Source organism: Grampus griseus (assembly GCF_964374135.1).
Source record: "Grampus griseus genome assembly, chromosome: 1".
Classification (NCBI taxonomy): Eukaryota; Metazoa; Chordata; class Mammalia; order Artiodactyla; family Delphinidae; genus Grampus; species Grampus griseus.
The window spans coordinates 23,111,184-23,130,506 of record NC_139017.1 but is presented as its reverse complement, the minus strand read 5'-3'; the positions used below and the strand labels follow the sequence as shown (position 1 = coordinate 23,130,506).

Sequence of the window (19,323 nt, the reverse complement as noted above, 5' to 3'; positions counted from 1 at the left end):
TGTCCTTATAAGAAGAGGGGAAGAGACACCAGAGATTTCTCATGTGTGCACAGAAGGAAGGCCATCTGAGGGCACAATGAGAAAACAGCCATCTACAAGCCAGGAAGAAAGTTCTCATCAGAAACCATCCCTGCCAGCACCTTGATCTTGAACTTACAGCCTTCAGAACTACAAAAAAATTTATTTCTGTTACTTAAGCCACCCAGTCCATGGTGTTCTGTTATAGCAGCCTGAGCAGACTAATACATATTATAAACAGCTACCTGTAAATATGTTTGAAAATTGAGATGGAGACAAATTCCTAGAAAAATACAACTTGCTAACATTGATATAATAAGAACTAGAAAGTCTGAATAAGCCTATCACTACCTTATAAATGAATCTGTAATTTAAAACTTGACCACAAAGATCCTACAACCCCAGATGAATTCTTCCATACCAGTGAATTCAACCAGGTGTTTACCATTACCATCAACTTTCAAAAACTTTTTCTAGAGAATAGGAAAAAAACAAGGAGTCTTTTCCAATTCATTTTGTAATGTTTGAATAATTTGATATCAGAACTTAACAAAGATACGACAAAAGAGAATAACTACTAGCCAATCTCATTCATGAATGTAGGTGACAGAATCCTAAACAAAATATTAAAAAATGGGAATTTGTTAGTATGTTTAAAAAGGTACATCAGGGCTTCCCTGGTGGCGCAGTGGTTGAGAGTCCGCCTGCCGATGCAGGGGACACGGGTTCGTGCCCCGGTCCGGGAAGATCCCACATGCCACGGAGCGGCTGGGCCCGTGAGCCATGGCCACTGAGCCTGCGCGTCCGGAGCCTGTGCTCCGCAACTCGAGAGGCCACAACAGTGAGAGGCCCGCATACTGCAATAACAAAACAAAAACAAAAAGGTACGTCATCACAGCCAATAGATTTATTCCAGGAATGCAAGGAGAGTTTAACATTCAGAAATAAATAACTGAAGTCTAGAGCCACCGAAGATGATGATGGTCTCCACAGACAAATTATGAAAACAGAATATAAAGCCTGGAAGCTAGAATGACCTAGATATCCAGAAACTCCTCCATTAGTTAGATTTACAAGAAAATTTAATATGGATAGAATATTTCCTTTGGGATGGTAGATTCACAGAACATACCAGTGTTAAGCAAAATGTCATAATTCATATAGCATTAAAACATTACTTCAAGAACTAGGAGGTCTAATGATGTCCAAAGAAAATATGAAACTTCCACAGACATCCATAGAACAAACAGACAACAATTGATTTTAGAGGATCTCCAGCTTACTGTCTTCGTTATTACAGTGCAAAACACTCAAACATTTAATAAAACTATTCCAACTAGTAAACATGATATGGTCATTCATTGCTAATAAAATATTTAAAACATGTACACTCATTATGTTTTCAGACAACAGGAGGAAAATGTACCACTCTATTTTTTTTCTCATATCCAGGCACTGTCATTTAAACATAAACCTGGAATTCAGGTTTACAGGATAAGATCAAGGGAAGACGTATCAGAATGCTTTAGAATAAAACTGTTTCCAAAAGAAGAAAAAGCCTAAATCACATGCTTCCTTGGCAAAAGAGTTGAAATTTAAATTGTTTAAGGTAGCAGGTAAAATGAATGCTGTTGCTAATTGTGTTGATTTTTGAAGAGTTGCTAACTGCTAGTAGTATCAGAAGTATGTTCAGGATTATTTGATACCTGTATTCATTAAAAGCAAATGGTGGAGCTTCCCTGGTGGCGCAGTGGTTGAGAGTCAGCCTGCCGATGCAGGGGACACGGGTTCGTTCCCCGGTCCGGGAAGATCCCACATGCCGCGGAGCAGCTGGGCCCGTGAGCCATGGCCGCTGAGCCTGCGCGTCCGGAGCCTGTGCTCCGCAACAGGAGAGGCCACAACAGTGAGAGTCCCGCGTAACGCAAAAAAACAAAACAAAACAAATGGTGGAGAAGGATGGATTTCTATTCAGAGTAGCTCCTTTGTATAACATGCGATAAACATGATAATTATTTTGTTCATAAGCTTTGTTTAACAAACCATACCCTTAAGTTTAAGTGGAATCATCAAAAAGGAAATAGGTATATGGTATGTGATTTGAGATTAGTTTTAAAAAGTAAATAAAGTGTGGAAAGTATCTTCAGAGACTATGCCATTTCTATTATGTTGATGTAATATATGTACAGCCTTGTAGAGGTAGTAAAAATCAAGTTATATCCTTTAATCTTAACATACCTATTATTTATTCTGTTTTGTATATTATTTGTGAGTTGGAATTTTGCAGAGTATTTCAGGGACAAATACAGATTATTCAGTTAGTTTAATTCCTTCTTTGCAGAAGGAAGACTCCCAGGTATTGTAAGGAGATTTTGTTTTTAATATATCCAGAACTATTATTTTAAAAAACCTTCAGAAGTATAGCAATTCTTTCAGATTTATGGATTACAGATTTTCTTGGTATACATTTTTTCCTAATTTTCTGTGACACATCAGGTTAGTGACATTGAACTAATTTAATATTTATGTTAATCCCAAGTGATTTTAGCACTGACTAGGAGTAATTTTATCTACCCTATCCCTACCCAGCCTCTGCCCTAACAAATATTTAATTTTATTTAATTAATTTAACTTAATTTTGAAGCTGATAGCTAATTTCTGTTCTGTTTTTACCAAAATGACCTGAGTAGTTCACTATTTTTCATCTCAAAGAACTGGACATACTACTTTGTCCAGTATATTTTCTGATGGAATTTATTTAAAACATGGAACATTGGTCTGATAAAGTCTCCTTTAATTTTGGAAAACTTAATTGTTTATTTAATACTTTACTCAGCAAAAGCAAACTACAGCCACAGTTGTCAAAATATGAAATTAGATGTTCAGACTTTCAATTTGTAAAGCAAAGGGAGGAAAATGATTTTAAAATACTTTAGTCACTTTTATGATACAACAAGGACAAATTTCTCAGCCATACACCTGAGAAGTTTTTATCAAGTTCATTCAGAGTTAAAGCTTTGAACTACCTTTTCTTGTCCAGATTACGTAGTATGTTAAAGTCAGTGAAAGTTTGTCTAAGCTTATTGACTTCAATATGCCTTTTCTATTTTGGATTATTAAAATATTTTTAAAATACATATACAAAGCATCCACATAGAAATTAATAGTGCATGTGGAATTTATTAAAATAGATTTGAATTGCCTCAACACTATTAGATATTGAACTAGCAGTCTCAGTCTCTAATAATTGCTTTTCCACTTTGGAAATTTGACTTGTCATACATGGACATTAATAATAATTCAAGAGTGGAAAAGGGGATATCCCTGAGAGTTCTGTCTTAACCATTTTTAAAACCATGTATTAGTGGCTTTGGAAAACTCTGAATACTATGTTCTCTGTACTCCTTCCCTCTCTCCATCCACCACTGTGAAAGTTGGTGTTTTCTTGCCCTGAATATGTTGTCACAATTGTCATATCATGTTTGTTGGTCCTCTTTTATTTTTGAGATTATGCATCTCTGCAGAAATCTCCTTACTAGTTAACTAGTCCTGAAAGTAGAATACATCCAAGAAAAAAAAAAAAAAGTCCATTTTGTGTGCCACATTCAACCTGTATGTGACAACCTAAAGCAGCGGTCCCCAACCTTTTTGGCACCAGGGACTGGTTTTGTGGAAGACAGTTTTTCCCTGGACCAGGGGTGGGGGGCGGGGGATGGTCTCAGGATGATTCAAGCACGTTACATTTATTGTACACTTTTTCTATTATTATTACATTGTAATAGATAATTAAATAATTATACAGCTCACCATAATGCAGACTCAATGGGAGCCCTGAGCTTGATTTCACTTGCCACTCACTGATAGGGTTTTGATATGAGTCTGCAAGCAATTGATTTATTATGGTCTCTGTGCAGTCAAACCTCTCTGCTAATGATGATCTGTATTTGCAGCCGCTCCCCAGCCCTGGCATCACCACCTCAGCTCCACCTCGGATCATCAGGCATTAGATTCTCATAAGCAGTGTGCAACCTAGATTCCTTGCGCACACAGTTCACAGTAGGGTTCGCACTCCTATGAGAATCTAACACTGCCACTGATCTGACAGGAGGCGGAGCTCAGGCGTTAATGTGAGCAATAGGGAGCGGCTGTAAATACAGATGAAGCTTGGCTCGCTTGCCTGCCACTCACCACTGCTGTGCAGCCTGGTTCCTAACAGGCAACGGACCAGTACCAGTCCATGGCCTGGGGGTTGGGGACCCCTGACCTAAAGCACATTAGCTGATTATATAGGAGGGATTGATAGGAAACCACGCTTAATTATAGTAACTTATTTAAAAGGGCAGATTTTTAAAATAACAGCCTTATTGAGGTATTATTCACATACCGTACAATTCACCCATTTACAGTACAGGGACAGTTCCGTGGTGTTTAGTTTACAGTTCAGTTCACAGGTTGTGCAGGCATCATCATAATCAATTTAAAAACATTTTCATTATCCCAAAAAAGAAACCCTGTATTTTTTTCTCATTTCACCTCTATCCACCCCCCACCCCAAACCTAGGCAATCACTAATCTAATTTCTGTCCCCCTATTCTGGACATTTGATGTAAATGTGATCATTTGTGACTGTATTCTTTTACATAGCATAATGTTTTGAAGGCTCATCCATGTTGTCACATGTATTAGTACTTTTTTTTTTTTATTGGCTGTGCAGCTTGTGGGTGGGATCTTAGTTCTCTAACCAGGGATCGAACCCAGCTCCTGACAGTGGAAGCATGAAGTCCTAACCACTGGATGACCAGGGAATTCCCAGTACTTCTTTTTATTACCAAATAATGTTACATTGTATGGATATACCACATTTTATTTATTTATTCATCATTGAGGGACATTTGGATTGCTTCCACACTGGCTATTATGAATAAGGTGACTATGAACATTCAGGTACAGGGTTTTTGTTTGTTTGGCTGTTGGGTCTTTGTTGCTGCTCGCGGGCTTTCTCTAGTTGTGGCGAGCAGGGGCTACTCTTCATTGTGGTGTGCAGGCTTCTCGTTGCGGTGGCTTCTCTTGTTGCGGAGCACGGGCTCTAGGCACGCGAGCTTCAGTAGTTATGGCTCGCAAGCTCTAGAGCACAGGCTCAGAAGTTGTGGTGCATGGGCTTAGTTGCTCTGCAGCGCGTGGGATCTTCCCGGACCAGGGCTCGAACCCGTGTCCCCTGCATTAGCAGGCAGATTCTTAACCACTGCACCACCAGGGAATTCCCAATATCATACTTATTAGTGAGTGTTAAAACCTTCTCTTTAAGATTGGGAATGAGATAAGGAGGCCTACTATCGCAGTTTTATTCAGTAGTACACAGGAGGGCCTAGCCAGTGTAACAAAGCAAGAAAATGACGTAAGAGCTATAAAGATTGGAAAGGAAGAAATAAAACCATTTTATCCACAGATAATGTGGTTGTGTACCTAGAAAATGTAAAAGAATCTGTAGATAAATTATTAGAATTAATAAGTGAGTTTAGCAAAGTTGCTACATTCAAGGTCAGTTTTTTTATTTAAGCAGTTGTGTTTCTATATATCAGCAATAAGCAGTTATAAAATGAAATTTCAAAAATACCATTTAAAACTACATACCTTGATATAAATATAGCGTAAGATATATTAAACTTCTATATAGAAGACTATTAAATGTTGAGAGAAATTAAAGAAGACCTAAATAAAAAGCGAGATATTCATATTCATGATTTCAGACACTATCTTTTGTAAAGGGGTCAATTTCCACCAAATTTATCCATAGATTGAATGTAATCTCAATCAAAATCCCACCTGTGTGTGTGTGTGTGTGTGTGTGTGTGTGTGTGTGTGTGTGTAAGTGCATTCAAATTGACAAGCTGATTCTAAAATTTATGTGGAACTGCGATAAGGTAGGATGACTTACTCTTGGATATCAAGACTTATTACAAAACTAGAGTTATTGAAGACTGTGTGCTACTGGCACAACATGGGCAAAAAGACCATGGAACAGAATACAGAGCCCAGTAATAGACTTGCACGTGTACAGACACTTGATCTATGACAAAGGTGGTTCTGCAGAACAGTGAAGAAAGAAAGGCCTTTGAAATAATGGTGCTGGATCAGTTGATTATCAGTATGGGGAGGGGGTAAATCTCATAACATAGCCAGACGACTGGCATTTTAGATCTAAATGTGAAAGGCAAAACTATAAAGCTTCTAGAGGTAATATAGGGGAATATTTTTAAGACCTTGGGATAAGAATTTTTTTAATGAAATAAATAAAATATAGAAAACAATAACCGTAAAAGAAAAGATTGATAAATTGAACTACATTAAAATTAAAAACCTTTGTTCATCAAAAGATACAACTACAAGAAAAGGCAAGCCACAAAATGGAAGAAAATATTTACAGCACATATAATTGATAAAAAGCTTGTATCCAGAATATATAAAGAACTCTAAGTCAATAAGAAAAATATATGCAGCCCAATAGAAGACAGGAAAGAAAATTGAACAGATATTTTTAAAAAGAGGATATTCAAATTAGCAAAAAATTTTTTGAAAAGTAGTAACCTCAGTAGTAATCAGAGAAATGCAGATTAATACCACAGTGAGATACCACTCACACCCTCTGAAGTGGCTAATATTCAAAGACTACAGTATTAAAGATTGGTGAAGATATGAAGCAGCCAGAACTTTCTTATTCCATCACTTTGGGAAACTATTTAGATCTATCTACTAAAATTGAACAAAGTACAAAATGTCATAGCTGCACTGTTCACATTGGCCGAAACCTAGAAGCAGGCCAAATGCCCAACAACAAATAGAACAGTAGAATGGGTGAATATATCATATTTCTACAAAGGTATAATATACAGCAATGAATGAACTAACTACAGATATACACAACAGTGTGGATGAATGTCACAAACTTAATGTTAACCGAAAGAAGCCAGTAACAAAAGACTGCATATATTGTATGATTGTATTTTATATAAAGTTCAAAAACTCAACTATAATGTTTGATGTCAGGATAATGGTTACTTTGGAGAGAGATGAAAGAGAATTGATTGTAAGGTGACACATGGAGGGCTTCTGGGGTGCTAGCAATGTTCTGTTGTTTGATCTGGGTAGCTTTTTCCCATTATCATTTTGTTGAGGTATCACTGATGTACAATAAACTATACCTGTTTAAAATGTACAATTTGATGGGATATATTTGTGTGTGTATACATAGACATATGCGTCCATGAAACCATCACCACAAGCTAGATAACAAATATTTCTATGTTCTCCCTTCCCCCCACGAAATTTCCTAAGCCCTTTGTAATCCATCCCTCCCTCTACTTCAGGCTCCAGCAACTACTGATCTAATTTCTATCATTATAAATTCATTTGTATTTTCTAGAATTTTATATAAATGGAATCATACAGTATGTACTCTTTTTTTGCCTGGCTCTTTTCAATCAGTATAATGAGTTTTGATTCACCCTCTTGGTTGCACGTTTCAAAGTTCGCACAATATTGTTCCTTTTTATTGCTAAGTAGTATCTCTTTGTATGGCTGTAGCACAATTTGTTTATCCATCTGTCAATGGACATTTGGATTGTTTACTGTTTTTAGTTATTGCAAATGAACATTCATGTGTATATGCACAAAGGTGTGCATACAAGAATGTTTATTGCAGCATTGCTTGTAATAGCAAAAAAAAAAAAAAGGTAGAAACAATATGTCCATCTAAACAGGAGTGATTAAATAAATCATGGGACAGCCATTCTTCTGGAGCACTATGTAGTTCTTTTTTTTTTTTTTTTTAATAAATTTATTTATTTATTTTTTGGCTGTGTTGGGTCTTCGTTGCTATGCACGGGCTTTCTCTAGTTGCAGCGAACAGAGGCTACTCTTTGTTGCAGTGTGCGGGCTTCCCATTGCGGTGGCTTCTCTTTGTTGTGAGCACAGGCTCTAGGCACGCAGGCTGCAGTAGTTGTGACATGCGGGTTCGGTAGTTGCGGTTCGCGGGCTCTAGAGCACAGGCTCAGTAGTTGTGGCACACGGGCTTAGTTGCTCCATGGCATGTGGGATCTTCCTGGACCAGGGCTCGAACCCGTGTCCCATGCATTGGCAGACGGACTCTTAACCACTGCACCACCAGGGAAGTCCCACACTATGTAGTTCTTAAAAGCAACAAGCTAGATCTGTCTATATCAACATGGAAAGCTCTCTAAGACACATTAAGTAATTGGACAAATTGTGGAATAATATTTATAGTAGGATCTCATTTTTATAAAAAGCTATACAGGGCTTCCCTGGTGGTGCAGCAGTTGAGAGTCTGCCCGCCGATGCAGGGGACACGAGTTCTTGCCCCGGTCTCGGAAGATCCCACATGCTACGGAGCGGCTGGGCCCGTGAGCCATGGCCGCTGAGCCTGCGCGTCCAGAGCCTGTGCTCCACAACGGGAGAGGCCACAACAGTGAGAGGCCCGCGTACCATAAAACAAAAACAAAAACAGAAAAAAAAAAAACAAAAAAAAGCTATACATATATGTGTATAAAATGCCTTGAGAAAGTGACTGGAAAGCTGCAGACCAAACTATTAATAATACTGTACTACACATTAGAAAGTTGCTAAGAGAGTAAATCTTAAAAGTTCTCATCACAAGAAAAAAATTCTGTAACTGGTGATGGATGCTAACTGACTTATTGTAGTGATCATTTTGCAATATATACAAATATAGAATCGTTATGTTGTACACATGAAACTAATAGAATGTTGTATGTCAGTTGTACCTCAGCTTAAAAAATAATTACAAAATAAAAAATTTATTTATTTATTTATTTATTTATTTTGTGGTACGCGGGCCTCTCACTGTTGTGGCCTCTCCTGTCGCGGAGCACAGGCTCCAAACGCGCAGGCTCAGCGGCCATGGGTCACGGGCCCAGCCACTCCGCGGCATGTGGGATCTTCCTGGACCGGGGCACGAACCCGTGTCCCCTGCATCGGCAGGCGGACTCCCAACCACTGCACCACCGGGGAAGCCCCCAAAATAATTAATTTTTTAAATGACTTATCCCTTCCCTAATCTCCTTCTGACATTCTTTCCCTTCCTCTTTCACTGCATCAGACCCAGTGGCGGAGGAATTGTTTTTTTTTTTTTTTTTAACATCTTTATTGGAGTATAATTGCTTTACAATGCTGTGTTAGTTTCTGCTTTATAACAAAGTGAATCAGTTATACATATGTTCCCATATCTCTTCCCTCTTGTGTCTCCCTCCCTCCCACCCTCCCTATCCCACCCCTCTAGGTGGTCACAAAGCACCGAGCTGATCTCCCTGTGCTATACGGCTGCTTCCCACTAGCTATCTATTTTATGTTTGGTAGTGTATATATGTCCATGCCACTCTCTCACTTTGTCACAGCTTACCCTTCCCCCCCCATATCCTCAAGTCCATTCTCTAGTAGGTCTGTGTCTTTATTCCTGTCTTACCCCTAGGTTCTTCATGACATTTTTTTTTCTTAGATTCCATATATATGTGTTAGCATACGATATTTGTCTTTCTCTTTCTGACTTAGTTCACTCTGTATGAAAGTCTCTACATCCATCCACCTCACTACAAATAACTCAATTTCGTTTCTTTTTATGGCTGAGTAATATTCCATTGTATATATGTGCCACATCTTCTTTATGCATTCATCCAATGATGGACACTTAGGTTGCTTCCATCTCCTGGCTATTGTAAATAGAGCTGCAGTGAACATTGTGGTACATTAGTCTTTTTGAATTATGGTTTTCTCAGGGTATATGCCCAGTAGTGGGGTTGCTGGGTCGTATGGTAGTTCTATTTGTAGTTTTTTAGGAACCTCCATACTGTTCTCCATAGTGGCTGTAACCAATTCACATCCCCACCAGCAGTGCAATAGTGTTCCCTTTTCTCCACATCCTCTCCAGCATTTATTGTTTCTAGATTTTTTGATGATGGCCATTCTGACTGGTGTGAGATGATATCTCATTGTAGTTTATTTATTTATTTTGCGGTACGCAGGCCTCTCACTGTCGTGGCCTCTCCCGTTGCAGAGCACAGGCTCCGGACGCACAGGCTCAGCGGCCATGGCTCACGGGCCTAGCCGCTCCGCGGCATGTGGGATCTTCCCAGAATAGGGCACAAACCCGTTTCCCCTGCATCGGCAGGTGGACTCTCAACCACTGCACCACCAGGGAAGCCCTCTCATTGTAGTTTTGATTTGCATTTCTCTAATGATTAATGATGTTGAGCATTCTTTCATGTATTTGTTGGCAATCTGTATATCTTCTTTGGAGAAATGTCTGTTTAGGTCTTCTGCCCATGTTTGGATTCGGTTGTTTGGTTTTTTGTTATTGAGCTGCATGAGCTGCTTGTAAATTTTGGAGATTAATCCTTTGTCAGTTGCTTCATTTTCAAATATTTTCTCCCATTCTGAGGGTTGTCTTTTGGTCTTGTTTATGGTTTCCTTTGCTGTGCAAAAGCTTTTAAGTTTCATTAGGTCCCATTTGTTTATCTTTGTTTTTATTTCCACTTCTATACTGCAAAGCTACAGTAATCAAGACAGTGGTACTGGCACAAAAACAGAAATATAGATCAATGGAACAGGATAGAAAGCCCAGAGATAAACCCACGCACATATGGTCACCTTATCTTTGATAAAGGAGGCAGGAATATACAGTGGAGAAAGGACAGCCTCTTCAATAAGTGGTGCTGGGAAAACTAGACAGCTACATGTAAAAGTATGAGATTAGATCACTCCCTAACACCATACACAAAAATAAGCTCAATATGGATTAAAGCCCTAAATGTAAGGCCAGAAACTATCAAACTATTAGAGGAAAACATAGGCAGAACACTGACATAAATCACAGCAAGATCCTTTTTGACCCACCTCTTAGAGAAGTGCCGGAGGAATTCTGACTGATGCAGTCTAGCTTCAGATCCAGTGTGCTTACCACTTATTGGCTGTGGTACATGGACGTCAGATTCCTCCATATGTAAAATGGGAATAATTATAGTACCCTTCTCATGGGATGGTTGTAAGGATTCAGTGAGATTCTGTTAAACACTAGAACAGTGCCTGGTACATTATTAATAGTGTGTGCTGTTAAGCAAAGCATTTAACTTTCCTGGACTTCAGTTTTCTCATCTGTAAAATGACAAGGCTGAACAAGATGATCTCTAAGGTTTCTGTTAGCTTAAACAATTACAATACTGTGATTTAGTGCTAGTGTAAGTAATTTATCCCTATCAGTCTAGGTATACTTTTCCCTTCTTAACTGTACTTGTTTCCCTGGTACGTGATGATCTGCTTTCTCAGAAATCCTCTGAAAAAAGAAGTGTGGTTAAACTTGGCTTGACTGAAGACGTCTCATTGCAGCATTTGTAGCTGGAGCAGAATGGATAGTGTAGTTTATTGGAGGTGTTATGAAGAGAGGAAAGGAAATGGAATCCAAGTCCATTTACACTTACTGGTAGGAAGCAAATATGAAATGATAGCAGTGATGATAAGAGTTAATATTTACTGAACATTTTCTATGTGGAAGGCAATATACTGGCATATATTATTTCATTTAATCTTTACCATAATCTCATTAGGTAGATGTTCTTGTATCCCCATTTTGAAGATGAGGAAACAGGGGCACAGAGAAATTAAGGAACTTGCTTAAGGTCACACAGCTAGTACATAATGGAGTTGGAATTTGAACATATAATCTGATTCTAGCACCCATGCTTTTATCCATTGTGCTATATTGAATTGATTCCAGGTGGAGAATCAATTGAGATTTAGTAACTAGAACAGTTCAAATGAATATATATAATTTTTTACCAACTTTTTATTTTTAAAAATGATAAAGTTATTAAAAAGTTGAAAGATTTATATAACATATATATAGATTCAACAATTTTGCTTCATTTAATCTCTCTCATGCACACTCTCTCTCTCTCTCTCTCTCTCTCTCTATATATATATATATATATATATATAGACACACACACACACACACACACACACACACACACACACACACACACACACACACACACACACACACAAGATCTCTGTTTTTTAAAAGGTAAATGACAGGGACTTCCGTGGTGGCGCAGTGGTTAAGAATCCACCTGCCAATGCAGGGGACACGGATTTGATCCCTGGTCTGGGAAGATCCCACATGCCGCGGGGCAGCTAAGCCCATGTGCCACAACTACTGAGCCTGCATGCCACAACTACTGAAGCCTGCACGCCTAGAGCCCATGCTCCGCAACAAGAGAAGCCACTGCAGTGAGAAGCCCGCGCACCACAACAAAGAGTAGCCCCTGCTCGCCGCAATTAGAGAAAGCCCGCGCACAGCAACAAGGACCCAACGCAGCCAAAAATAAATAAATAAATATATTTTTAAAAAAAAAGAGTAAATGACAGGCATCATGACACTCCTAAGAACCATCTCCTAAATAGCAATAATACCATTATCACATTTAAGAAGTATAACATTGAGTACAGACTGTTTTAATTACTTTTAGTCTATTTTGAGTAAGTCCAATGTCCTGTTAGAAATTGAAATCACATTGTTAAAAAATTTATCAAAATCTGACTTTTTTTTTTCTTCTCAGAAATCATATTCCATGCCCATTGGCATTGAATTTCAGCGGAGATATGCAACAATTGTTCTAGAGCTTGAACAACTGAACAAGGACCTAAACAAAGTTTTACATAAAGTTCAACAGTACTGCTATGAGGTAGGTAATTTGTATGAATTTCCCTTGAGGGGATTGTGACCTCCAGTCTTTCTTTTTTTTTTCCACTCTTATCTGAAGCTTAATACTGTTACATCACATTTTAGAAAATCCAAATTAAGCCAAGATCCTGTAGCAGAACCATATTTTATATATATTTCTATTCCTTACAGCATCAGTATTGAAGAGTGCTTTATACACAGTGAGCTATCAATTCTGTTGGTTTTCTGTTTGTTTGAATTACAAATGATTATATTATAGCTCTCCTGAAATTTAGAAACATCCAGAAAAATAATTTCTTTTAATTCCACTACCCCAAAGACTATATTTTGGTTTACTTCCTCCTAATTTTTTTTTTTTTTACCATACATGCTTTTTCTCACAAAGTTATGATTATGCTGTGTATATAATTTTGTTTGTTCCTTTTTAAACTTTATATTTGGGAATTCCCTGGTTCAAACTCCGTGTTTTCACTGCCGAGGGCCCAGGTTCAATCCCTGGTCAGGGAACTAAGATCCCGCAAGCCATGCGGCGTGGCCAAAACAATTTAAAAAATAAATAAAAATTAAAAAAATAAACTTTACATTGAACTATAGATTCTTGAAGTTCAGTCACATAGATTATAGGGTTATTTGTGAATTATCATTATTGTTATCATTATCATGCACATATAATTACATATATGAAGGTGGTTCAACAGGTTCACCTAAAATTTGAGTTTCTTACTGAAAGGTAAGAATTAGATGATTGTGATGAGTTTAGTGTGCTCCTGCATTTGCTTTCTTAGAGGCTGTATATTTCCAATAAAGCCACTCTTATTTTTTTTTTCAAGTATAGTTGATTTACAATGTTTCAGGTGTACAGCAAAGTAATTCAGATACATATATATATATATATGTATCTGAATTTTATATATATATTATATATATAATTATATATATTCTTTTTCAGATTCTTTTCCATTATAGGTTATTACAAGATATTGACTGTAGTTCCCTGTGCTATACAGTAGGTCCTTACTGTTTATCTGTTTTATATATGGTAATGTATATCTATTAATCCCAAATTCCTAATTTATCCTTCCCCCACCCCTTGGGAAACCCTTTGGTAACCCTTTATATGTCCCCTTTTCTGTGTCTGTGAGTCTGTTTCTGTTTTGTAAATAAGTTTATTTATATCATTTTTAAATCTTTTTTTGGTATCATTTTTTTAGATTCCATGTTTAAGTGATATCATATGATCTTTGTCTTTATCTGTCTGACTTACTTCACTTATGATTATCTCTAGGTCCATCCATGTTGCTGCAAATGGCATTATTGCATTCTTTTTTATGGCTGAGTTATATTCCATTGTATGTATGTACCACATCTTCTTGTTTTGTTCTGTTTTGTTTTTTTCTTATATTATACCACATCTTCTTTATCCATTCATCTGCTGATGGACATTTAGGTTGTTTCCATGTCTTGGCTGTTGTAAATAGTGCTGCTGTGAACATTGGGGTGCATGTATCTTTTTGAATTAGAGTTTTCATCTTTTCTGGATATATGCCCAGGAGTGGGATTGCTGGATCAAAATGGTAACTCTATTTTTAGTTTTTTAAGGAACCTCCATACCATTCTCCATACTAGCTGTACCAATTTATATTCTCACCAACAGTGTCTGAGGGTACCCCTTTCTCCACACCCGCTCCAGCACTTACTATTTATAGAATTTTTGATGATGGCCATTCTGACCAGTGTGAGGTGATACCTCATTGTAGTTTTGATTTGCATTTCTCTAATAAATAGAAATATGGAGCATCTTTTCATGTTCCTGTTGGCCACCTGAATGTCGTCTTTGGAGAAATTGTCTCTTTAGATCTTCTGCCCATGTTTTTATTGGGTTGTTTGCTTTTTGATATTGAGCTGTATAAGCTGTTTGTATATTTTGGAAATTAATCCCTTGTTGGTTGCATTGTTTGCAAATATTTTCTCCCATTCAGTAGGTTGTCTTTTTGTTTTATTTAGTTTCTTTTGCTGTGCAAAAGCTCTTAAGTTTAATTAGGTCCCATTTGTTTATTTTGCTTTTGTTTCCATTACTGTAGGAGGATCCAAAAAAATATTGCTGCAATTTATGTCAAAGAGTGTTCTGCCTATGTTTTCCTCTAGGAGTTTTATAGTATCTGGTCTTACATTTAGGTCTTTAATTCATTTTGAGTTTATTTTTGTATATGGTGTTAGAGAATGTTCTAATTTCGTTATTTTACATGTAGCTGTCCATTTTTCCCAGCACCATTTATTGAAGAGACTGCCTTTTCTCAATTGTATATTCTTGCCTCTTTGTTGTAAATTAATTGACCATAAGTGCATGGGTTTATTTAAAGCCGTCTCTATTTGTGATATCAGATTCTTAAATAGTTTTTTATGACACTAGCCTCATAGATAAGTCCCAAAGATCTGCCATTGGTGATGTTATCAATCCACTTGAATAGAACTGAGGGAAATGAACTGTGATTACCTGTATCTAAACTCTGAGTATATTTTGCTCATTCCTTTAGCCATCCATTATCATTTATTTTTATTTTCCGGGTAATTGTCATTTACCTACTAGCAATATGTGTGTCCTAGCAAATAGAGTTCTCCCCATGGACTAGCAACCATCCACAAGAGGTGCAAACCAAGCAGTCCAAGATAACATACAACAAAACATGCAGAAGTGGATTGCTCACTAGTCTTTTTGTATCTCATTATGTACGCAAGGCCATATGTGATAGGCTCATTTCCTAATGGAGTAAAATGATTTAATTTTCACAAAGTTCTTACGGAAGTACAATATTGATTTTAAAATAAGAACAAGCAAGTCTACTTCTAAATATATACCAAATATATGTGGACGTGTATTTACCAAAAGATATACACTAGAATATACATAGCATCACTGTTCATTATAGCCAGAAATTAGTAATTACCCAAATACCCATCAATACTAGAATGAATCAGTAAACTGACATATAATATACAATGGAATTCTCAGCAATAAGAATGAATGAACTCTGGGACTTCCCTGGCGGTCCAGTGGTTAAGACTTTGCCTTCCAGTGCAGGGGGTGCAGGTTCGACCCCTGGTCAGGGAGCTAAGATCCCACGTGCCTTGCAGCCAAAAAACCAAAACATAAAACAAAAGCAATACTGTAACAGACTCAATAAAGACTTCTTTAAAAAAATAGTTCACATCAAAAAAAAATCTTAGAAAAAAAAATGAATGAATGAACTCAACTACTCACAACACTATGGATGAACTCACACATATGTGAACATATTTGTTCATATGTAAATATTGAACAGATAAAGTCAGACACAAAAGAATATATAATGCATGATTCCATTTATGTAAAAGTCAAAAGCCAGCAAAAGCCAACATACAATACTAGAAGTCGGGATGGTGGTTACCCCTGGAGTATTATACTGGAAGATGACAGTTGGTCTCTGAGGGGCTGGTGATGTTCCATTTTAATCTCGATGCTGATTTCTCATGTTTGATCTGTGAAAATTCATTAACCCATACACTTTAGGATTTGTATCCTTTTATATGTTTATGTATACTTCAATTTAAAAAAAACTTTTAAGTGTTAGAAGACAAGGTTCTTCACTGCAGTGTTACTGATAATCGCAAAATATTAGAAAAAACCTAAATGCCCATACATAGGGAGTTGGCTAAACTTATGGCACGTCCCATGGTGGAGCAGTGTGCTGCTCCAAGAATGACCAAGGAAGCTCTCTGGGATGATTAGGAGGCACATGGCTACCTTAACCGAGGTGACCAGAGATAACAGCAGCAGTAGTGGCACAGATAAACATCATGCGCCTCCTGATCACCATGCACTGACAAGAACTCAACATCACTTTCGTGGTGTTCCTGCCAAAGGTGTATAACCTTAGTCTAATCAAAAGGAAACAGACGGACCCACACTGAGGGATATTATGCAAAATAATTGGCTGGTGCTGTTCAAAAATATCAAGGTCATGAAAGACCGAGGAACTGTTCCAGAGTAAAGAAGTCTAGAGAAACAGGACAACCAAACGTTTTCAGGGGGAAAACGAGCTATGTGTTGGGACAGTTGATGAAGTCTGAATATAGACTGTTAGAAAATGGCGTTATAAATAGTGCTAAATTCCTGATTGTGATCACTGCACTGTGATTATGTAAGAGAATATCCTTGGACTTAGGAAATACAAACTGGAGTATTTAGGGGTAAAGAGGCACAGTGTTTGCAACTTATTCTCAAATAGTTAAGAGAAAAAAAATTATATACAGACAGAGAAAGATCAAATGTTAAGTCAAACAGTAAACCATAAGCAGTTAGTGAATCTGGGTAAAAGGTTATCAAGAGTTTTTTGTTCTATTCTTTTTTAGAAGTTTTAAAGTATCTCAAAATTAAAAGTTACCAAAAATATAAAACAAATCAGAAAAAAAATAGAGGAGAAAAAACCTCTAAGGTAAGAGTGAGCATCATTTTTGTTATAAATGCTAGATTTATAAAAATCTTAACCTGAAAACAGGGCGCAAACACACAGAAATTATCATGGCCTTATGAATGTACATTTTATGTTTTAATCATCTGTATTCAGCTTGCTCCAGACCAAGGGCTCCAGCCTGCAGATCAGCCGACAGATATGAGACGAAGGTGTGAGGAAGAAGCACAGGAAATTGTTCGGCATGCAAATTCCTCTACAGGACAGCCCTGTGTTGAAAATGAAAATCTGACAGACTTAATCTCCAGGCTTACAGCTATTTTATTACAAATTAAGGTAAATTTCGGAGAACTTTTCGGAGAAAATATTAAGAATATTTTCTTAACTTTGACACCTAAACAAACTATGCTAATTTGTTGCTAAAAAATTAAACAGGGTGTTTGTATCTAAACTATAATTCAATTAAATTTTGAAATATTTTTTCCTTTAGTGTCTGGCAGAAGGAGGAGACCTGAATTCCTTTGAATTTAAATCACTTACAGATTCATTAAATGATATCAAGAGTACAATAGATGCTTCTAATATCAGGTAATTCATTAGATGTATTCTAATTATTTTTATATTAAATTCATAGTGATTTCCAGTATAAGCTTTAAGACTTTTACATATTTATGAAGTATTCATATGATTTTTATCCTTGAAATAAATTGTAAACGAGCTTTTCGGTTATATCCAGTCTATTGACAGAGTAGAATTTTCAGACGGATTTTTTTATACAAAGGAATCAGAAGACATATAATATTTAGGTTTGGGTTTAGCATGGATTTCAACTTAGAAGTCTTCCCCAAAGAGAGATTCGTCCTCTCTTTCCAGTACTCCTGTGGCTTCTTTGCTTCTTTCAAATATACTTTTTCAATTACTACTGAAGTAGAATTATGGCTAATGTAAAGGGAAGATTTCTTACTTACCTGGGGTCATTATCTTAGCTATTTCCTAACAGCAATTCAGCTCTACCTTTTTTAAAAATTGTTTTTCTTCATTTTGTGAGATAATGTAGTTAACCATGTTTCTTCTTTCTTTAGTTGCTTTCAGAATAATGTAGAAATTCATGTTGCACATATTCAGAGTGGCCTGAGCCAGATGGGAAACTTACATGCCTTTGCAGCAAATAACACCAACAGAGACTGAATAGAAGATTTAATTATTCCAACTGCATAGGACATTGTTTTTGAGAAGTTCTCTTCCTTTATATAGGCTTCCAACACCAAATAACCTAACTGCTGGAAAACAAGGGAAATTTAAATCTCCAAATAAGGCATTTTAATATACTGTACTGCTTCTTAAACCAGCATTGCTGACCAGCATTATATTTATTTTTCTTTTATTATTCAGCTGCAGTAGCACTGCTTATGTTACATATGTTTATTAGCAAGTACTTTTAAACTGAAAATGTCTGAACATAATATAATTTCATGGAAGAATATGTTGACCATCTTTTTAACGTGCATGAATTCAACCCAACCCATGCAGACAACTACTGCAATGGAGAACGTGAAGAAACATGGTCTTTTTGTGCATTATGCATGGCAATGTGGAAATTCCATCTAGAAAATTACAACTCCAGTTCATTTAGTTGATCACCACCTAGTCTTCAAAAGATAACATCATGAGATATGGGAAGTCCTCATTTTTAGGAAGCCACTGGAATATAGGTGGGAAATATGGACTTTACAAGTATATATGATAATATACTTGCAATGTGACATGGTTCTATAGATCATTTTATAATAATAAATATTTTAATTTATCATAATTTATAAAAGAAACCTTTGTTGTTTGTCTGTTGAAAGAAAATGAAGGAGCAGGAAAGAAACATTACTGCAAGATGCTTAATTTCAGCAAATGGATTTGGCATGTCTCTTCCCGTCAATTCAGGGGAAGATGTGCTGTTGTTATGGGATTTATTTTTTAAAAGAAAAAGACTGATAACACACTATTTTCATATTTTTTGTTTATTTGCACAACTCTTGAACCAGATTACTGGTTAAAATCCAACAGTTACACAATTTTTAAAGTAAAAAGATTTTATAA

General features: G+C 36.8%; 1 protein-coding gene across 1 annotated transcript in view; it reads left to right on the top strand.

Annotated features, from left to right (window-relative positions):
* Window positions 1–18,586, top strand: part of LIN9 (lin-9 DREAM MuvB core complex component) — a gene marked incomplete at its 5' end in the record, with an annotated part of 108,639 nt that extends 90,053 nt beyond the window's left edge. Inside the window, 4 exons of the mRNA XM_082647395.1 lie at window positions 12,660–12,785; window positions 17,389–17,568; window positions 17,723–17,820; window positions 18,315–18,586. Coding sequence (XP_082503521.1) covers window positions 12,660–12,785; window positions 17,389–17,568; window positions 17,723–17,820; window positions 18,315–18,420 — 510 coding nt within the window. The 3' untranslated portion in view covers window positions 18,421–18,586. The remainder of the gene's footprint in view (window positions 1–12,659; window positions 12,786–17,388; window positions 17,569–17,722; window positions 17,821–18,314) is intronic.
* Between the last annotated feature and the right edge of the window lie 737 nt (window positions 18,587–19,323).